This window comes from Copadichromis virginalis, linkage group LG9, assembly GCF_057382275.1.
Source record: "Copadichromis virginalis isolate Kocher_CV1m ecotype Utaka linkage group LG9, C_Virginalis_male_GT1.1, whole genome shotgun sequence".
Lineage (NCBI taxonomy): Eukaryota > Metazoa > Chordata > Actinopteri > Cichliformes > Cichlidae > Copadichromis > Copadichromis virginalis.
In genome coordinates, this window is record NC_140626.1 from 27,193,222 (window position 1) to 27,212,424 (window position 19,203).

Sequence of the window (19,203 nt, forward strand, 5' to 3'; positions counted from 1 at the left end):
TGGCTGCTAGTCTATTCGTTGCCTCACTTCCTCTTTTCCACTCTGTAAAGCCGACATCATTGCTGCAGTCCAATGATCTATCTGCCCGCCTTCTTTAAGCCAGTCAGCCTCCACTCTGTATACTTTAACTTGCGCGGCTCCTCTTTCATTCTCCCTTGCAGACTCCTTCGTCCAAACCACCCCCTCCCCATCTCCGGGGGGTCTGCCCTAATTCCCATCACCACTAGGATTTCATTCTGCCGTGATGGGCCATCAGAGTCAAATCACAGAATACCATAATTGTGCAGAGTTCCTCAAATATTCAAAGACTCAAACTGAAGTTGAGACCTGGCACTTTGTTGTAGTACTTTTTTAAGTAGCCAACTTAGCATGCAGATTATAGCTTCTGTGAATTCTGCTCTGTCTCTGGGAATTGCAGTGGTTGTGCTACCTTCTCTTTTTTTAACCATACCTGTTGTACATATAATAATATGCAAAAAAGCTGTTTGTGTGGTTAAGATTAAACTGTACGCTGGAGGTGTTTTTCTCTTTAAGTTGCCTGTGAATGAAGAGCACATATAGGACTTAAAGTCTGCATCCCAGGCTTTAAAGTGAGCAGTTCTGTGCTGCAAAGGGTAAACGCAGTAAGTCCCAGATTACACTTAGACGAGCTTTATGAAGGGAGGAGAGGGTGTGGCCAAGTGTGGATGTGCTCTGAATCCAGCTTGCTTCGAAAGCATTTATACGATAAAGCAGGGCTTTTAAAGACACTGCAGCGAATACGTCTGCAGAGAACGCACAGATCCCACATGTCAGCTGTCTGAGCTGAAATCTCTATTTTATGATATTTACCTTCAGTGTAGCAACACACAGAAAGAGCCTTCTGAAATGTCCCATTCACAGTGTAATCAGTATTAATAGTGCTGGTGAGCTGATGCATCCAATTTAACAGGGTTAAATCAGCTGCTGTGGAAGGAGTACACTTCTTCTGTATATGCTTCATGAATCATTCCATCAATCCATGTAATTGATTAAATTGATTAATCAGCGAGGGCAGAGAAGGTGATGGATGGCGAGAGGGATGGGACCCATCAGAATGAAATTCAAGAGCTGAAGTTTAAAAAGGTCAAAGGTCACACAAGTGACATTTATAGGCATAGCACCCTCTTCGTTCTTGATGTTAGGAATAACCTTTATCAAAGGTTCATGAATGTGTGTGTGTTTGCCCGAATGTGTGTGTGCATCGCCATAGATACATTCCACTTAGGTTTCTTGCCCCTGTGATCGTGTTTGGGTAAGTGATGCCAAAGCCCAATAATAAATCTGTGCCGCAACTATCATCGATGACCTGAAGGTTACAGTTTCATTAAGTGTCTTCCACTTTGATTTTCTCATCCCTCATGCCCTTCTGCTCTCCTGCCTGCCTAACTCCCCACTACACCTAGTAAAGATGCTCTGAGAGGCAATGTAGACACGGATAATGAGAAGTGGGGGGGGGGGGGGGGGGGGGGGGGGGGGGGGGGGCTTTCATAAGTGGTGCAGTCAGCAGGCTTTGAGGAATGCATTGACATTTAAGGAAATATACTGATTACCTTTCTGATCAGCCTAGTTTGTTATTGATCCTTGCCTAGTACACGTCTGCGTGTTTGCAGATGCAGCGCCCAGATGAGATAACAGTTTAACTCTGTTAATGCCTCTTATTACTTGATAAATGTTGATATCTATCATAACATAGTTTTATATTTCAGAGTCTATAATTACTCCATCTTTAAGGTGATCACGAGTTAAATATACTTGCCGTACTAATTAACATCAGACCTTTGCAAGTTGGCTGATATCCACACCAAGGCTGCCTCAAAGTCAGTCCACAAGAAGAAGAATCAATGCATCATATTTTGTTTATTTCAAACTCCCGTGTATGAATAAACAATACCTGCTTGTGTGTGTGTGGATAGAGAGCGAGATCCTCCTTTTACATTCTTGTTTTTCATTATTTATAGTATATGTAAAGATAAAATGAGCTTAAACGATCAATGGAATAAAGATGCTAAATGGGCTCTAAATGTGTGGTTTTTAACCGTATACAAAAACTAGGCCACACCGCTTTCATTTGCAAATTTAACAAATGTTATATTACATTACAGCAAATTCACATGTTTTCCTTGTAAAAGGAAAAAAAATCACTCATAATATTGAAGCATATGGCATCTTTCACCACTTCTCCAGATGGAAAGACGACAAGTGGGTGGATTTGTTTGAAATGTACAAGCAAAGCATTGCTTTCTCCAAAAGACAAAAAACATGTTTACTACCACTTAGCTGTCCAAGGCCAGAGGAGCCACTTTTAAAATTGCGTGGTATTCCCCATTCAGCTTTTTAGAGATTGAATCATTGAGCCTAAGTTGAAAGCAACAATTAATCAGGAGGGAAGTGTAGTAAAAGCCTCAGGAGAAACTCTTGAGTACACTCTAAGCACGTCTCCTGACTGCTTTTGTGCTCACATGAATGTTTTACTGTCCCAGACGGTGTTAAAGTGCCAAAGAGAGAAGGGGTTTCGGCAGCCTTGCTACATTTGTCACAGGTATTCAACAGGCTCGTCTTCTCACCATTTGGGGAGGTTCCCATCTTCTGAATCTGTGAGAACAAAGCAGAAATTGAGCCAAGAGTGCCTATCTGAATCCTATCTGTTCCATCATTTGACTCCCTTTTTTTATATCACCGCAGCACAGGCGTCGGTGCAATGTTTTTCCGAGTCCGAAGTGCTCACACTCAAGTACCGACTCATGTCTAGACAGAAAAATTAGGGCATACATACAGACAAAAAAAAACTTTGACATTTAGACAAGGTGTTCACGCTGTGCAATCAGACCTCATTTTCCACACAGAGCTCAGTCAATGGTAGCCATGTCTCGATTTGGCAAGGAACAATCAGATTTAATGTGAAGCCTTTTTTTGTGTTTCTTGTTTCTGCAGGCTCTATCCTCAAAAGAATGCAGCCCGAAGATCACAGCTAACGGCATATCTTTGAAAGCCCAACCGCTCTGTTACTAGGCTGGAATAAAATGGGGTCTCTGGGAATGTATTGTAATTCTGTGGAGGTTTTACATCAAAGAGAATGCTGTATTTCAGGGCAGGTGACATGCAGTGGTGTAATAGTGGAATGCTGCATCAGAAAAGTAGCCTAATAACTTCTTTGCTCTTTCCTTTTATTGAGAAACAATCATAAATAATCACACATCGCATGAATTTTAGACGCGTTTAAGCTTCACCGGTTTGTGCTTATGAAATTCTGATAGACTGAAAAAACACACACAAACCTCCTTGACAAGATACACACACTGAAATGATGATGTGAAAGACTAGTGAGAGTGTTCAAGAGTCAATTTCTGTCTTCTGTGAAGTCATCTGAAGAGTGATATTGAGTCTTTGGGGATAAGAGATGAGACTGTGATGTTGCGCTAGCAGGAGGAGGGAACACAGCTCAGAAAGGCTGGCCTTGTTGATGTAATTTATTGCAACATTATTCAGGAAAAACTGCTAAAAAGCTCTCACTTGAAGCTGACTTTTTAAACTTTGCGTGACATGTTTCTTATCACGTACAGCTGGGAAGTTGAGTTTGATTTTTGTTCTGAATATGTAAAAGTTTGGTGGAGGATTACCGTCACAGCCTCGCAGTCTGCTAAAATTTTAAAACCTTTCTTTAGGACACATTTAATGTTTCTTCTCTTCCGTTTAGGTCTGTTAAGCCTCAGTTATGCTTTGTTCTGGCACTGCTAAATGGAACAAAAATGAGACTTATGTGGTGAGCTCAGGGGAGCCGAGCCCAAGAAAGGTTATCTTTGCTATATACTTTCCAGAGGCTTACAGCGTCATCTGCACAGGAAGCATTCATCTGAATGTCATGAATTACCACTCATCCACTGATTTGCAAAAAATGTAATCTAACCTGAATTGCTTTGAAATATAGCTAAAATAAGTGATGTTGTGTGTTAGCTAATGAGCTATGCTAGTGCTACCATTATCCATGCAAGCTATCTGATGGTTAAAACAAAATTCCAACCCGAATGAACATTTTTTTAAACACTGGCTATCTAACTGAGAAAGATTCTTCAGCTCTGACATGTTTGTGCATTTAGCTATTTGTGTTCCAGTAGTAAAATTAGAAAAGTGAGGATTTGTTATGCTTCCTAGCAAGGTGGAGTCATTCATCTACCACTAGCAATACAGCGCAGTACCAGTTTTCAGAATCAGAATCAGAATACTGTATTGATCCCTAGGGGAAATTATTTAAAAACAAATGCTTTATGCTTTTAAAAACACTTCTGCAACCCGTCGTGGGTAGAGACTGGTCAGGGCTCTTTATATGGCTTATTTAGCAGGTCACAGATCATAACAGATTACAGGTTTCGCAGTTTTGCTAACATTTGCATGCAATGCTGCCATCGTGGATTGTAAAGTCAGGACTCTCAAAAGTCAGGATTACCAACATGGACCTTGAAATGCACCCCCAAGCAGGACATTTTTTAAGAAACGCAAACATCTTCATCATAAGTTACTAAACACAATTGGTCACCAATTTAAAAACAATTTTTGCCTTTTAAGGGTGTACTTACGATGTGATTAATAATCGTTGATGATCTATAATCGAACAGATTTTTTTTTATCACAGTTAATTTTGATTTTTGTTTCTTTAAAGAATAATATTACATGATGCTGGTTGCATGTGATCTGTCGCTACCCAACCCTGATTGTGAGTAAATACTGACTTGACGGTGACCTCATGTTGGCATCAATAAGTTGGCTGCTACACTTCACAAAATCATCACCTGTCTTGGTTTAAAGCCAATTACTGTAAAATACAGCTGCAATGTCCTGATAACAATATTGAATTGAAGCACAAGCGTGCATTTGCCTCAATCCTCCAAATCGTTTGATTTTATTCAGAGCAATATCTGACAAACATATTAAGAGGTTGTTTTATTGTACTGCAGGACTTTGCATGTGGGTGGAGTAGATTTCTTTTTGTAATTTTATCAAACTACTCTAAGGAAACAAAAAAGCGTTTTTCAAATACTCCATAGATTAAAAAAAAAGAAAAAAAAGAATTGCCGCTCAGTTTGGTTTATTCATCCTGCTTTATCAGTTTCTAAAACGTTGGTCCTTTGGTTCAATGATTTCAGCTAGACTCGTTATCATGCATGCCCTGCAACGGTTTGTGAGCTCACACTTTCCAATGTTGTAGATGTGAACGTGCTAAAATGACAAACTAAACAACTGTATAGTAATTAAAATGCTAGCATGGTGATGTTAGCATATAGCTTAGTGCGGGTTCAGATAGACAAATAGATACTGGAGCACTTCCCAGTTTAAAACATTAATGGCACAGCTGCCTTAACAGTGTTGGTACCTGTAGTTAAAAAAATATTTTTTATGTTGCTTTAATGCTTAATCCACCAGTGCAAAGTGCAAAAGTCACACATAACCAGATGTTATATGGAGAATATCTGGAGAACTTCCTGTTGGTGACTTCAAAGAGGAAAAAGCAGCAAAGCATTCAGAGACGCTGAAATAATTTATACGTGAGGACAGCAGTTTGTTGTCTTTGCAGGAAGTTCCTCAGTACATAGATAAACCTTGTTGTGTTTTCCTCTGTAATGATTTTGATTTTGTAATCATATATTAAAAAATAATTTCCCCCTTCCTCTATTCTGCTCTCTCCTCAGATCCAGACTTTGGAGACATGGGAATACCCCCACCTCTGCCCTGTAGGTACACTCCCTCTCTCTCCCGCTTTCTGCTTTCTTTCTCTCTCTATAGCCATTCTTCTTCTCTTGTCTCTCTAAAGTGTATTTATGCTGTTTTACTATCACTTATATACATACTGTGTGTTGGTGCATGTGTTATACCTCTTAATCATCGGTGTTTGTCTGCATGAACCACACATGTGTGCATGCATTTGTTTTGGGTGTGTTTATACATATGCGTGTGTTTCAGCCTGTCAGTATGACATGGTTGGCCCAGAAGGTATCGTCGAGTCTCATCAGATCACCAGAGACGGAAAGGCCGGTGCCACAGAGGCCGTCGACTGTAAATGGTACATCCGTGCCCCGCCGCGCTCCAAGGTCAGTGACGTAAACTACGCTCCCATCAAACTGTGAATTTGATTTGAAGCCAAATTTTGAAATGTCACATGAAATAAAATGGAAATGAAATTGTGTCCCCATTAGCTGAGCTGATGACAGCACAACATAGTTACATCAGAAAGACTAATGTTCAGCTGACAAATCCTGGATGTATTCCTTGTGAAATTTCCGGCTTCTGTTGAGATATTGAGGATATTTTTTCTTAATAATTATCTGTTTCCTTTCTATATTTCGCCACACAGGCAGTAAGATCAGGGGTTGCATCAGGAAGCTTTGATATTACATGTCAGTTTGTCTGCAGCTGTCAGCAGTATCCCGACGAGAGTGTTTGTGGCTGGGGGGAGGACTTGTTTCCCCGCTAGGGTCAGACAGATAGGCAGAAGGGTTTATTTGGGGTCAGGCCCATTTTTTTAATCAGTGAGCTGTTGCCAAGAGGAATAGAGGGAGGGAAGAAAAAAAAGAGAGCGCTGCAGAAGGAGAGAGGACTGAACAAACAAAGAGAGGCAGGAAGCGTTACCATTGATAAAATAGTGTTGGGTTGCAGTTTGACCCTGAGGCCTGCAACAGCCTGCATTTGTTTTCCTCGCCTGTGTTTTGCATATACAAATACAGGACATGCATATACATGCACACCTTTGCTCCAACCCCTAATACACACTAGACATGCTTCCTTATCTACTAGAGGTACCTGTGCTGCATTAATGCATGGGATTAAGTGTTTCCTAAGGGCAGAGCAGCAGTGCAGGAAAAGGCTATATTTTACAAATGCTACCACCTCTCATATGATTCTATATGGTTTGATCCTGTACATCCATGACTGCAGTAAATCTGCTGCTCAAATAGTGTTGGCCCTCTTCTGAGTGCATTTGGGGGGTTTGATTTGATAGCATAAGGCCACAATTTTACTTTGACTTTCATGGTTAGAACAATTCTTTGAAGGGCAGGAAGGAATTATGGTGTCTGCATAGTTAAAATGTTAAAATATTTGATCTCCCTCGTAATACTAAAACTATAAATCGTGACATTAAATAAACCCATGTTTTATATTACAGTGTCTTTTGGATCTGCGCGTGTCTGGTTTGTACATATGTGAGAATGTATTTATAACTTTGGTCATGACAGGCTTCTTTAACTATGACTCACTTATGGCACAGACATGTGGTTCATTTATTTTTATCGTTCTTATTATCTTCATTATGCCACTGTAGAAAGTCAGATGACCAAAAGAACTGGTTGTATGTAAACACAAAATGTATATGTCTTCTTTGCAAGCTACATAGAAATCTGTTCAGTTTTAAAGACAAACAAAACCTAACCTGTAAACTTTGGGTTTGATGTTTACCTGGAATACAGTAATGTTAGTCTGTGAAGGTTCTCAGTCATCCAGGTCATCGTAGTCAAAGGAGCTTGCAAAGAAAAGCGTCTGGACTTCTTTAAGTTGCTTGAAGACGTTTCACCTCTCATCCGAGAAGCTTCTTCAGTTCTAAGGTCAAATGGTGGAGAGTCCCAGATATAAACCTAGTGGGAGTTTCCCCCCACGGAGGGACAAAAGGACCCCCTGATGATCCTCTAATCGCCTGAGCCAAGGTGTGAAACTGGGTGTGGGTCCCCATCAGCCAGAGTTTCGGGTGTGTTCATTGTGAAACCTGGCCCCACCTTATCATGCAAATTCCTGAGATCAGATGGCCCAGGATGTGAGTGGGCGTTAAGGCGTCTGGGAAGGGATCTCAAAACTGGATTATAGATGGCAGAGAGTTGGTGTCGTAAACCACCACCTCTGTTCAAAGATGGTCGCTCACAGTGGACATAGATGGCTTCTTTCACTCCTCTTTCAAACCATCTGTCCTCTCTGTCCAAAATGTGAACGTTGGCATCCTCGAAAGAGTGTCCTTTATCCTTAAGATGCAGATGGACTGCTGAGTCTTGTCCTGTGGAGGTGGCTCTTCTGTGTTGTGCCATGCGCTTGTGACGTGGCTGTTTGGTCTCTCCAATGTAGAGGTCTGGGCATTCCTCGCTGCACTGTACAGCATACACCACATTGTTAAGTCTGTGTTTTGGCGTTTTGTCTTTCGGGTGAACCAGTTTTTGTCTCAGCGTGTTGCTGGGTCTGAAATACACCGGGATGTCATGCTTGGAGAAAACTCTCCTGAGTTTCTCTGATACACCGGCTACATAGAGGATGACAATGTTGTTGCGTCTGTCCTTCTTAGCCTCCCTCGCTGGTGTCTGGTCTTCTTTTCTGTGCCTCTTTGCTGACTTTAAGAACGCCCATTTAGGATAGCCGCACGTTGTGAGTGCTTCCTTTACATGTGTGTGTTCTTTCTTTTTTCCTTCAGGCTTAGAGGGAACATGTTCTGCCCGGTGGTGTAGGGTCCTAATTACTCCAAGTTTGTGTTCCAGAGGGTGATGGGAGTCAAAGAGGAGGTACTGGTCCGTGTGTGTGGGCTTCCGCTAAACTTCGATGTTGAGTTTGCCGTTCTCTTCAATGTGCACAGCGCAGTCCAGGAAAGGCAAACAGTTGTCCTTTGTGTCTTCCCTGGTGAACTTGATGTTTTTATCCACAGCGTTGATGTGCGCAGTGAAGGATTCCACTTCTTGGGTCTTGATTTTGACCCAGGTGTCGTCCACATATCTGTACCAGTGGCTGGGTACTCTTCCTTTGAAAGAGCCAAGAGCCTTCCTTTCCACTTCCTCCATGTAAAGGTTGGCTACAATAGGTGACACGGGGGAGCCCATGGCACAGCCATGTTTTTGTCTGTAGAAGCCTTCGTTGTACTTGAAATATGTAGTGGTGAGGCAGAGGTCTAACAGTGTGCAGATCTGATCGGGTGTGAAGTTGGTCCTGTCCTCCAAGGAGCTGTCTTCTTGTAGTCGTTTTCTGACAGTCTCCACGGCCTCCGTGGTGGGTATGCAAGTGAAGAGAGAGACTACATCAAAGGACACCATGGTTTCATCTGGATCCAGGGTAAGTTTCTGGACCTTGTCTGTAAAGTCAGTGGAGTTCTTGATGTGGTGTGGGGTGTTCCCCACGAGAGGAGCAAGGATGGTAGCAAGGTGTTTAGCAATGTTATAAGTGACTGAGTTTATGCTACTGACTATGGGTCTGAGTGGGACAGCTTCCTTGTGGATTTTAGGAAGTCCATAGATGCAGGGTATGGCATCACCTGGGTAAAGGCGGTGATATGTAAGGCGGTCAACAATTTTGTCCTTTTCAAAGTCTTGAAGGCAAGCTATAACTTTCTTTTTGTAGCTGCTTGTGGGGTCTCGCTTTAAGGCTTCGTAGGTATTGTTGTCACTGAGGAGAGTAGTGATCTTTGTATGGTAATCTGTAGTGTTTAGGACCACGGTGCATCTTCCCTTATCAGCTGGTAAAACAGTGATGTTGTGGTCTTTGCTCAGGGAAGCGACGGCCTTCTTTTCCTGTATTGTGAGGTTGGATGGAGGGACTTTGGCACTGGAGAGCGTGGCTGAGACTTTCATCCTGATTTGCTCTGCTTCTGTCTGTGATAATTTATTAATCCGTATGGCAGATTCTGTGGCTGTGATGAGGTCCACTATGGGCAACTGTTGTGGAGCAATGGCAAAATTGAGTCCTTTGGCTAATACTCTCTTTTCAGGTTCAGTGAGAATCCTGTCTGAAAAGTTCTTAACCCATTTCTCCTGACTGACATCAGGTGTGTTTTCTTCTCTGGGTTGTGTAGGTTCAGGATGAGGAGTGTGTGTTTTTGAAAGCAAGGTGTGAAATTTCCTGCGTTGTCTTTCTTTTCCTTTAGAGTGTTGGGCCCGCTGAGCCTTGTCCACAAACTTGTAAACCTCTTCTAAGATTGGAGAGGGTAGAAGGATTTCCAGTTCCTACAGGGTCTGGCTGATCTTGATCTGGAGGGCATCTATGGTGAAATGGACCTGTCTTATCCTTTCACTTAAAAGTTGATTTTGTGCTCTCTGTAGAATCAAGTCTGCTCTGTATCCCCTGACAGTGGATCCAAGGCGCAGGCTCTTAGGAACAACTCTGCTTTGTCTACATCTTAGGTTGAAACGGAGATGGTTCCTATAATCTGCTAGTTTCCTTGATTCCCTTTCATACTCCCGCACCAGTTGAAGGGTGTTCCTCCCAAAATGTACGGCAATATGTCTGTGAAGGTTCTCAGTCATCCAGGTCATCGTAGTCAAAGGAGCTTGCAAAGAAAAGCGTCTGGACTTCTTTAAGTTGCTTGAAGACGTTTCACCTCTCATCCGAGAAGCTTCTTCAGTTCTAAGGTCAAATGGTGGAGAGTCCCAGATATAAACCTAGTGGGAGTTTCCCCCCACAGAGGGACAAAAGGACCCCCTGATGATCCTCTAATCGCCTGAGCCAAGGTGTGAAACTGGGTGTGGGTCCCCATCAGCCAGAGTTTCGGGTGTGTTCATTGTGAAACCTGGCCCCACCTTATCATGCGAATTCCTGAGGTCAGATGGCCCAGGATGTGAGTGGGCGTTAAGGCGTCTGGGAAGGGATCTCAAAACTGGATTATAGATGGCAGAGAGTTGGTGTCGTAAACCCCCGCCTCTGTTCAAAGATGGTCACTCACAGTGGACATAGATGGCTTCTTTCACTCCTCTTTCAAACCATCTGTCCTCTCTGTCCAAAATGTGAACGTTGGCATCCTCGAAAGAGTGTCCTTTATCCTTAAGATGCAGATGGACTGCTGAGTCTTGTCCTGTGGAGGTGGCTCTTCTGTGTTGTGCCATGCGCTTGTGAAGTGGCTGATTGGTCTCTCCAATGTAGAGATGTAGTCTCTCTCTCTTTGATGTAGTCTCTCTCTTCACTTGCATACCCACCACGGAGGCCGTGGAGACTGTCAGAAAACGACTACAAGAAGACAGCTCCTTGGAGGACAGGACCAACTTCACACCCGATCAGATCCGCACACTGTTAGACCTCTGCCTCACCACTACATATTTCAAGTACAACGAAGGCTTTTACAGACAAAAACATGGCTGTGCCATGGGCTCCCCCGTGTCACCTATTGTAGCCAACCTTTACATGGAGGAAGTGGAAAGGAAGGCTCTTGGCTCTTTCAAAGGAAGAGTACCCAGCCACTGGTACAGATATGTGGACGACACCTGGGTCAAAATCAAGACACAAGAAGTGGAATCCTTCACTGCGCACATTAACGCTGTGGATAAGAACATCAAATTCACCAGGGAAGACACAAAGGACAACTGTTTGCCTTTCCTGGACTGCGCTGTGCACATTGAAGAGAACGGCAAACTCAACATCAAAGTTTAGCGGAAGCCCACACACACGGACCAGTACCTCCTCTTTGACTCCCATCACCCTCTGGAACACAAACTTGGAGTAATTAGGACCCTACACCACCGGGCAGAACATGTTCCCTCTAAGCCTGAAGGAAAAAAGAAAGAACACACACATGTAAAGGAAGCACTCAAAACGTGCGGCTATCCTAAATGGGCGTTCTTAAAGTCAGCAAAGAGGCACAGAAAAGAAGACCAGACACCAGCGAGGGAGGATAAGAAGGACAGACGCAACAACATTGTCATCCCCTATGTAGCCGGTGTATCAGAGAAACTCAGGAGAGTTTTCTCCAAGCATGACATCCCGGTGTATTTCAGACCCAGCAACACGCTGAGACAAAAACTGGTTCACCCGAAAGACAAAACGCCAAAACACAGACTTAACAATGTGGTGTATGCTGTACAGTGCAGCGAGGAATGCCCAGACCTCTACATTGGAGAGACCAAACAGCCACTTCACAAGCGCATGGCACAACACAGAAGAGCCACCTCCACAGGACAAGACTCAGCAGTCCATCTGCATCTTAAGGATAAAGGACACTCTTTCCAGGATGCCAACGTTCACATTTTGGACAGAGAGGACAGATGGTTTGAAAGAGGAGTGAAAGAAGCCATCTATGTCCACTGTGAGCGACCATCTTTGAACAGAGGCGGGTGTGTATGACACCAACTCTCTGCCATCTATAATCCAGTTTTGAGATCCCTTCCCAGACGCCTTAATGCCCACTCACATCCTGGGCCATCTGACCTCAGGAATTCGCATGATAAGGTGGGGCCAGGTTTCACAATGAACATACCCGAGACTCTGGCTGATTGGGACCCACGCCCAGTTTCACACCTTGGCTCAGGCGATTAGAGGATCATCAGGGGGTCCTTTTGTCCCTCCGTGGGGGGAAACTCCCATTAGGTTTATATCTGGGACTCTCCACCATTTGACCTTAGAACTGAAGAAGCTTCTCGGATGAGAGGTGAAACGTCTTCAAGCAACTTAAAGAAGTCCAGACGCTTTTCTTGGCAAGCTCCTTTGACAGTAATGTTAGGTGTGGCTGGTGATGCTCACCAAAAACCATACACATTTAAATTGTTATTTAAAAAGAGACATTTAAGGCATTTAAGGGACATAGTACATGTTTGATTTCTTTGGTCAATAATTTAAGATCCCAGTTGTAATGCACATTTGTAACCTACTGGATTCACATCTTGGCTTTCGATCTAAATTTACCCGGAGGCTCATTAGTTAGATGGAGCCACTCTCCTAGCTTGGGAGTCACGGCACCAAGTGCTCTGATTACCACTGCACTGCTGTTACCTTCACCCTCCACATCTTCTCGAGCTCTTCTCTGAGCCCTTGGTACTTCTCCAGCCTCTCGTGTTCCTTCTTCCTGATGTTGCTGTCATTCGGTATCGCTAGATCGATCACTACAGCCGTCTTCTTTCGCTTGTCTACCACCGCTATATCTGGTTGGTTAGCCAGCACCATTTTGTTCATCTGTGTCTCGAAGTCCCACAGGATCTTAGGTCGGTCATTCTCCACCACACTAAGGGGTGCCTTCGGGACTTCCAGGCCATACTCAGCACAGATGTTTCTGTATACTATGCTGGCCACTTGGTTATGGCGTTCCACGTATGCCCTGCCTGCTAGCATCAGGACCATCTTTAAACAGCTTGCACCTGGGGTCTTGCCTGGTGTGGTAGACCCCAGCCTCTATGGATCTTGTGCCTAGAGCTTACTCCTGTGCTGCCATGATTAGTGCCTCTGTGCTGCCTTTCAGTCCAGCTTTGTCCAGCCACTGGTAGGATTTCTTGATGTTAGCCACTTCCTCTATCTGCCGGTGGTACATACCGTGCAGGGGCCTGTTCTTCCATGACGCTTCCTCCTCTTCCTCCTCTTTCTTAGGTTTCTGCTGCCATCGTCTCTCAGTTGGCAAGAGATGATATGCTATGATCATTATAATAAGATACTACAGCAGGATATGAAATAGTGACTTGCTCTGACTTAATGTTAATAGGAATCAATTTTTCCGAGTACGTGCATTGTTCAGTTATTCCAGGGGGTGAGGCAAGGTAGCTGTATTGTCAGCTTTACTGTGTCACTATTAGTTTCACTAATTCAGTGCTTATTAGTGATGCCATGCTATTATGGTTACTGTAGAGATCTTTTAAGATTTATAGAGTACACATTAGAGAAGCTATTAAGGCATAGTTTATATCAGATGGAAGCTGTGATTAGGTTCACAGTATTTTTTTCTACACAGGCTTTTCATACTGAACTGCAGGCTCTCTGTACTGTACACACACACACACACACACACACTGGCTTATGATATGACTGGCTGATAATGGTTCGACTGTTATTCATGGGCACAGTATTTGTTCTTATCTGGCATATTCCTCGGGTCGCATATTTCCTGCTAATGCTCTGGTTTCCCTTCAGAAATGACCTTCGGATTCAGCTGTTTTGAAAACTCAAGGCCACAGGAGTTATACAACTGCATCAATCAGGAGACTTACTCTTAGTCGTCACATGGAAGCTTACAATAAGTGTTAAATTGAAACAGCTATTAGCAGGGAGTCTTGCCAGGGTTAAAGGTTATGCTTGATTTTTTTTTCTTTTTTTAAAAAAAATCAATTGATGCATTGCCAGTGAGCCATCAAAACAGACAAGTCAAGTTTGTGCGCATCACATGCATCCTCCGTTTGTGTGTGAATACGTTAGTTATGTGCATGAAAGAGTAACAAAGCAAGCAAGCCTGGCAGTATGATGTATTAGTTTGAATAAGTGTCACATTTCGTACTGCAGAAATGCCTCCGAGGCCAAGTCATGGGCCAGAGGCTGACAGTCATTGGCACTGATGGACAAGGCAGCAAATCACATTTTTAGTACAACTCTATCTTCTGTAAATCACAGTCCTGAAGCTCCCACCTGCACTGCAACTATTCGCACTCAGTTACACATAAAATATAAAAAACCTACAGTTTCTCTCTTTGGTTCCTCACTACCTCTGTCAAGTAGACGCATGCATGGTCACATGCTGCTGCAGAGAGGGGGACTACATTACTGTGTGTACGCATGCATGGAGGTCGCACAGTGTGTAAAGCAAGGTGTTCATCTCCCTATGCTTATACACTACTGCACTACACCCAGTGTGCCAGAAACAGCAGAGATAATGACATCCTATACCGGAGGCTCTAATTAGACTGCACCGGAGCACTCCAGAGAGAAGCCGGGAGAAGGAGGTAGGAGAGGAGGTGGAAGCATGAGAAAGGAGGGAATAAGGGAAAGCAATGCTTAATAATGCGTTTTACTGAAGATCTTAAATATATAGGGATGGAGTTTTGGGGGTGAGATGGCACATGGCAGATGGCAGAGAGAGGGATGGAGTAAAAAGGAAAGAAAGGTGGAGACTGACTGAAAAACATACCTGCAAGTAAGCAGTAATGACCATGTGTTGTTGCCAGAAGTCACAGCAATGCACCAAATTTAATACCATCACGTTACTTTACACCACCATTCATCCTCCACTTCAGAATAGATTACCCTTCACTAGGATTCACAGTGATATACATGTCTAATAAGAGTGATTTACAAAAACTTTGAACTGAAACTGCATTATATTTAAATTTATAAACTCTTCCTATCACCACTGCTCTGTTTTTTTAGGTTCTTTGGGCTATTTTGGACAGCCGTCCAAATTCAGCGCAAACTTATTAGCTGTACTGAGGGATACATTCAGTTACCTCATCAGTGTCTCTGTTTTCCACAGAGCATCTCTGTCCCGTCTGTTTTACACAGTCTGGATTTTTCTTGCCCGCGCTGTCTGACACCTTCTACATCCTTTCATGATAATGGTCAAAATATGGACATTCATTCTGACTGTAATGAACAGCACGCGCTGTTACAGACACCCTTTAGCAACAGAGAGAGCATATTCTTCCCCGGTCAATGATGGATTCGGCGTCATTATTGGGCGCTGCAATCAATGAAGAAGCAGCCTATTTCCCTGCTGGAGCCAATCTCTCACCGTACAAATTGGTGATTGTATCTATCTTATCCGTTGCTGTCATTCTGTGTTGTGATGCCATCTGCACTCAGAATTTTTCTTCATCATCGGCCTGTTAGGGCTTAGGAGCCACAGAAAAACAACATCAGAAGCTTTTATTTGTGAATTTGTTAGTAAATGTTATATATTTGTCACATAATGAGGCCTTCCTGTTCACCTTCCAGTCAGTGCTCACAGTAACTACATCGGTCAGATAATGAGTTTGTGTATGCAACGCCTGATCAAAGACAATACTGAAAGGATTTTTTTTTCACAGACATGCACATCCTTATGGCCTGCCATACAAAAGTACTCGAGTTAAGCATGTTAGAATGCTACAATATTAGAAACTCTCACCCTAGAAAGCCATCGGCCAGTCTGAGGGCCAATTTTTCAGCTTAACTGGTTAGTGTGCAGGTCACTGGTTAGTCTTTCATAAGGGTTATATATTTAAAATTAAAAGCTACATTTTCACACGATAACTGACAATTTTGAGATATCAGCAAAGGAACTGATTGATTAAAAGAAATTTAACCAAAAACAGGTGAAACGGAAAACCAGAATGCCTCCAGTATCAAAGGTTTTGAACCTTGCCACAGCTCCAAGACTCTGTACACAATTTTGTGACAGTGCATCCGTTCAGATATTCTAACGTGATCAATGTGGAGAAGCCCCCTTCTTCAACACCATCACTGTCATGCTTCCATCCAGAAACAGTCATGATGGTCAAGACTGGGAATTATGCTATTTAATGGCTGTAGTTTTATTGCTTTAATTAGCCATTAGCACCAATTGAAGTCTATGCCAAAATCCTAATTTGTTCATTATATCAACATTGTTTTGCATTAGCAATTAGTCTCCGCTTGCTGAAAAAGTACTTTTATCAGTTACAGATGGCTGAATTTAGTGCATTCTTTGTGCTGTAGGTGGAAAACTTCATGTCTAATTCTCCCACCATTCGCTGACGATGAAACGACGGGGCCAAGTGTCCTAATTAACATGCTCATTGGTGCTTTTACCAATTATTTGCCTCTTCAACTCTAGAACAGACAAAGAAAAAATTGGCAGAGAGTCCCTAACTGTAACCTTAACCTTCACTATAACCTTAAAATTTTTGCATTAAATCTGTCGTCTTTGGTAATCTGCCATATGGAAAGGAGCCATCATCCACGTATTATAAATTCTTTGTTCTTAGTCAAAGTCATTTCTGGCAGTTTTCCCTTAATCCAAAGTTTTCCTTGTTCTTAAAAACTTAGAACTTCTAAACTTAGAAACCTTTTTATATTGTACTACAATGTCAAGTGACATTCGTCTCAGATCACTAACTTAATCACAGCATTATCCCAACTGCTGAGAAACCAAATTTTAGGCACTTACTGCATGTATCTCCAGTCTAAAGCTTTCAGTCATATTTTATGCTCTGTACTGGAAATCATTGTAATATTGACAAGAACACAACAGCACTCAGTGGCGTCAGCTTAAGTGTATTTTCAGAGTATCCCCCCCTCTCCCAGTGTAGAGCCATTAATATGAATGTAATCTATACACTCCCTGGGACAAATCACTTTTAGTCACATGCTTCCTATGTGATTGAGTTTATAACTGGATACATCTTTGCATCAGAAAGCCTGCAATGAATTTGACAGTATTTAATTCCACAATTGCAGTATAGGAGAGAAAACGCTTCCCCCATCCCTGTGACAGTATAGCTGAATATGATTGTTTTTTATTAGACTGATTATTGACATCAGTGTGATACCTCGAGAGAGCTAGCTTGTTTTCCCCCTCTAGTCCATTTCGCTTGTCATGTTGTTGAAGCCAAGTTGACATTGCAGGGTCCATTATCCTGCTCCATCTGCAGCTTTTGTCTTTGGGTATTTAAAGCGTCAAATTTTCCTGTCACAGTCCAGGAGCCGTCCGCTCATTAACCGTAATGATGGCAAGTGCTGTGAGCGGCCGACCAGAACCATAGCTGTGATTGGGGGAGCTCAGCCTGATGAATGAGTGACAGAAAATGGTGCGGAGACAGTTAGGAAGTGCAGAATAGCTACTATGAAGAGTCAAGGTGGATAGCAAGGTGGATATTTTACTCAACGAGCGATTGTTAGGATATTAAAACAGAGCATGTGTTGTATCTGTCTTAGTTGCTTCATGAATAGTTAGACATAAGGTAAGTCTGTTTATATACCAAATATGTCCTTTGGTGTATAAGTTCTTTGCATTTTAATTTTAAATGATGACATCTTTTTTTCGCTTAAATATCCAAAACTGGTGGCAAAACGTCCAACATGTCCTTAAAGTTTAACAAGGTTGTAGGTTTTATGTAATTCTTTATCTCAACAGATATGGATAATGAGTGCAAAGCTAATAGACTCCGTCTGTCTTTGAGTCTTCATTTGAAATGCGTATGTAATGACTTTGTGCTAGCTGCTGTCTGTCAGTCTTATTTCATTACAGGGCTGCTATATCAGGCACTTGGATAATGACTGAGATGCCCGGGCAGTAATAGGAAAGAGCTGAAATCTTTTCTCTCACTTGTCTCTCCTCTCCGCTGTTTGCTTCACATCTTTCTTCTGTCACCTCCAAATCTTACTGTGTCCTTTGATTTTCCTCGCCTGATCGCTTCTTTTTCTTTCTCTTCTCTTTGTTGTTTTTCCCTCCTCTCTGCCTCCTCGGACAGATCTACCTGCGTTTTCTCGACTATGAGATGGCAAATTCCAATGAATGCAAGCGCAACTTTGTGGCAGTGTATGATGGCGGCAGGTGTGATTTTTTTTTTTGTACATCTTTAATGTGACATGCTCTTGTTGCACAAGAGGGCTTTGTTTTAAATCTTCAATTGTATAAATCACTTCACTCACTTTACTTTATCCTCATATAACAACTTTGTGCTGTTCATGAGCTTCTGATCTGAAAACATGAAATTGAAGTCGCCTAAAAAAAAACTTTTTTAATTTAAGGAAACTGTTTAAGTATTTTAGCTGAGTTAAAGGGTAATCACATATTGGCTTTGTTGATGAAAGCTAGATAAAAAGAATGATGCTACTCATGTCTATATGGGAAATACAGATGAACTGAGCTGAATGACTGGAAAGGGTCAAGTTACAGCATATGTAACATCACAACTTCATAATTTCCATTTATGCAGTCAAAAGTGGGAGTCTTCTCCCTCAATAAACATGAAGCAATAATTTTGAGTAACATGCAATGGAAATATTTTAAAAGGTTAATTTATTCAAATAATTCTTTACTAAGGGAATTGTGCTCTAAACTGAATGTATACCAATCGAGTTAATCAAATTTGATTAAATGTAAAATTTTTAAATTGTAAAAAAAATTACATGGAAAATTTACATGCAATTAAATTATTTAAATTCAGGAATTTGGGCAGGATTTCTTTTCAAGTTTAGGCAGCAAGCTTTAAAGCAGGGGTGTCAAACTCGTTTTATGTCGAGGGCCACATACAGCCCACTCTGATCACGAGTGGGCCGGACTTTTACTACAGGTTTAATAGAGATATTTCATTATAAGAGAAAGAAGGTCAGTTCCAACAGTACGTCTCAGTCTTTCTACATGATATATAAATGCTGCTGTAGCAAATGAAAGAAATGTGTCAGCATGACTGTTTGGGCTTTAGCTGTAAGAAATAAATGTGTACAGTTCAAAAACTGTCCTGTAATTATAACACTGAGCTTACAGACAATGTCAAAATGTCTAAAACTTATTAAAATACACTTAATTGTCCA

The 19,203-nt window shown here is 42.2% G+C and overlaps 1 protein-coding gene across 4 annotated transcripts in view; it reads left to right on the forward strand.

Moving 5' to 3' along the window:
* neto1l (neuropilin (NRP) and tolloid (TLL)-like 1, like) overlaps positions 1-19,203 on the forward strand; it is a 76,963-nt gene that overhangs the window by 41,990 nt on the left and 15,770 nt on the right. For all 4 annotated transcript variants that reach the window (XM_085468535.1, XM_085468536.1, XM_085468533.1 and 1 more), the window contains exons 5-7: positions 5,703-5,744; positions 5,974-6,101; positions 18,138-18,220. In XM_085468535.1, coding sequence (XP_085324661.1) covers positions 5,703-5,744; positions 5,974-6,101; positions 18,138-18,220 — 253 coding nt within the window. The remainder of the gene's footprint in view (positions 1-5,702; positions 5,745-5,973; positions 6,102-18,137; positions 18,221-19,203) is intronic.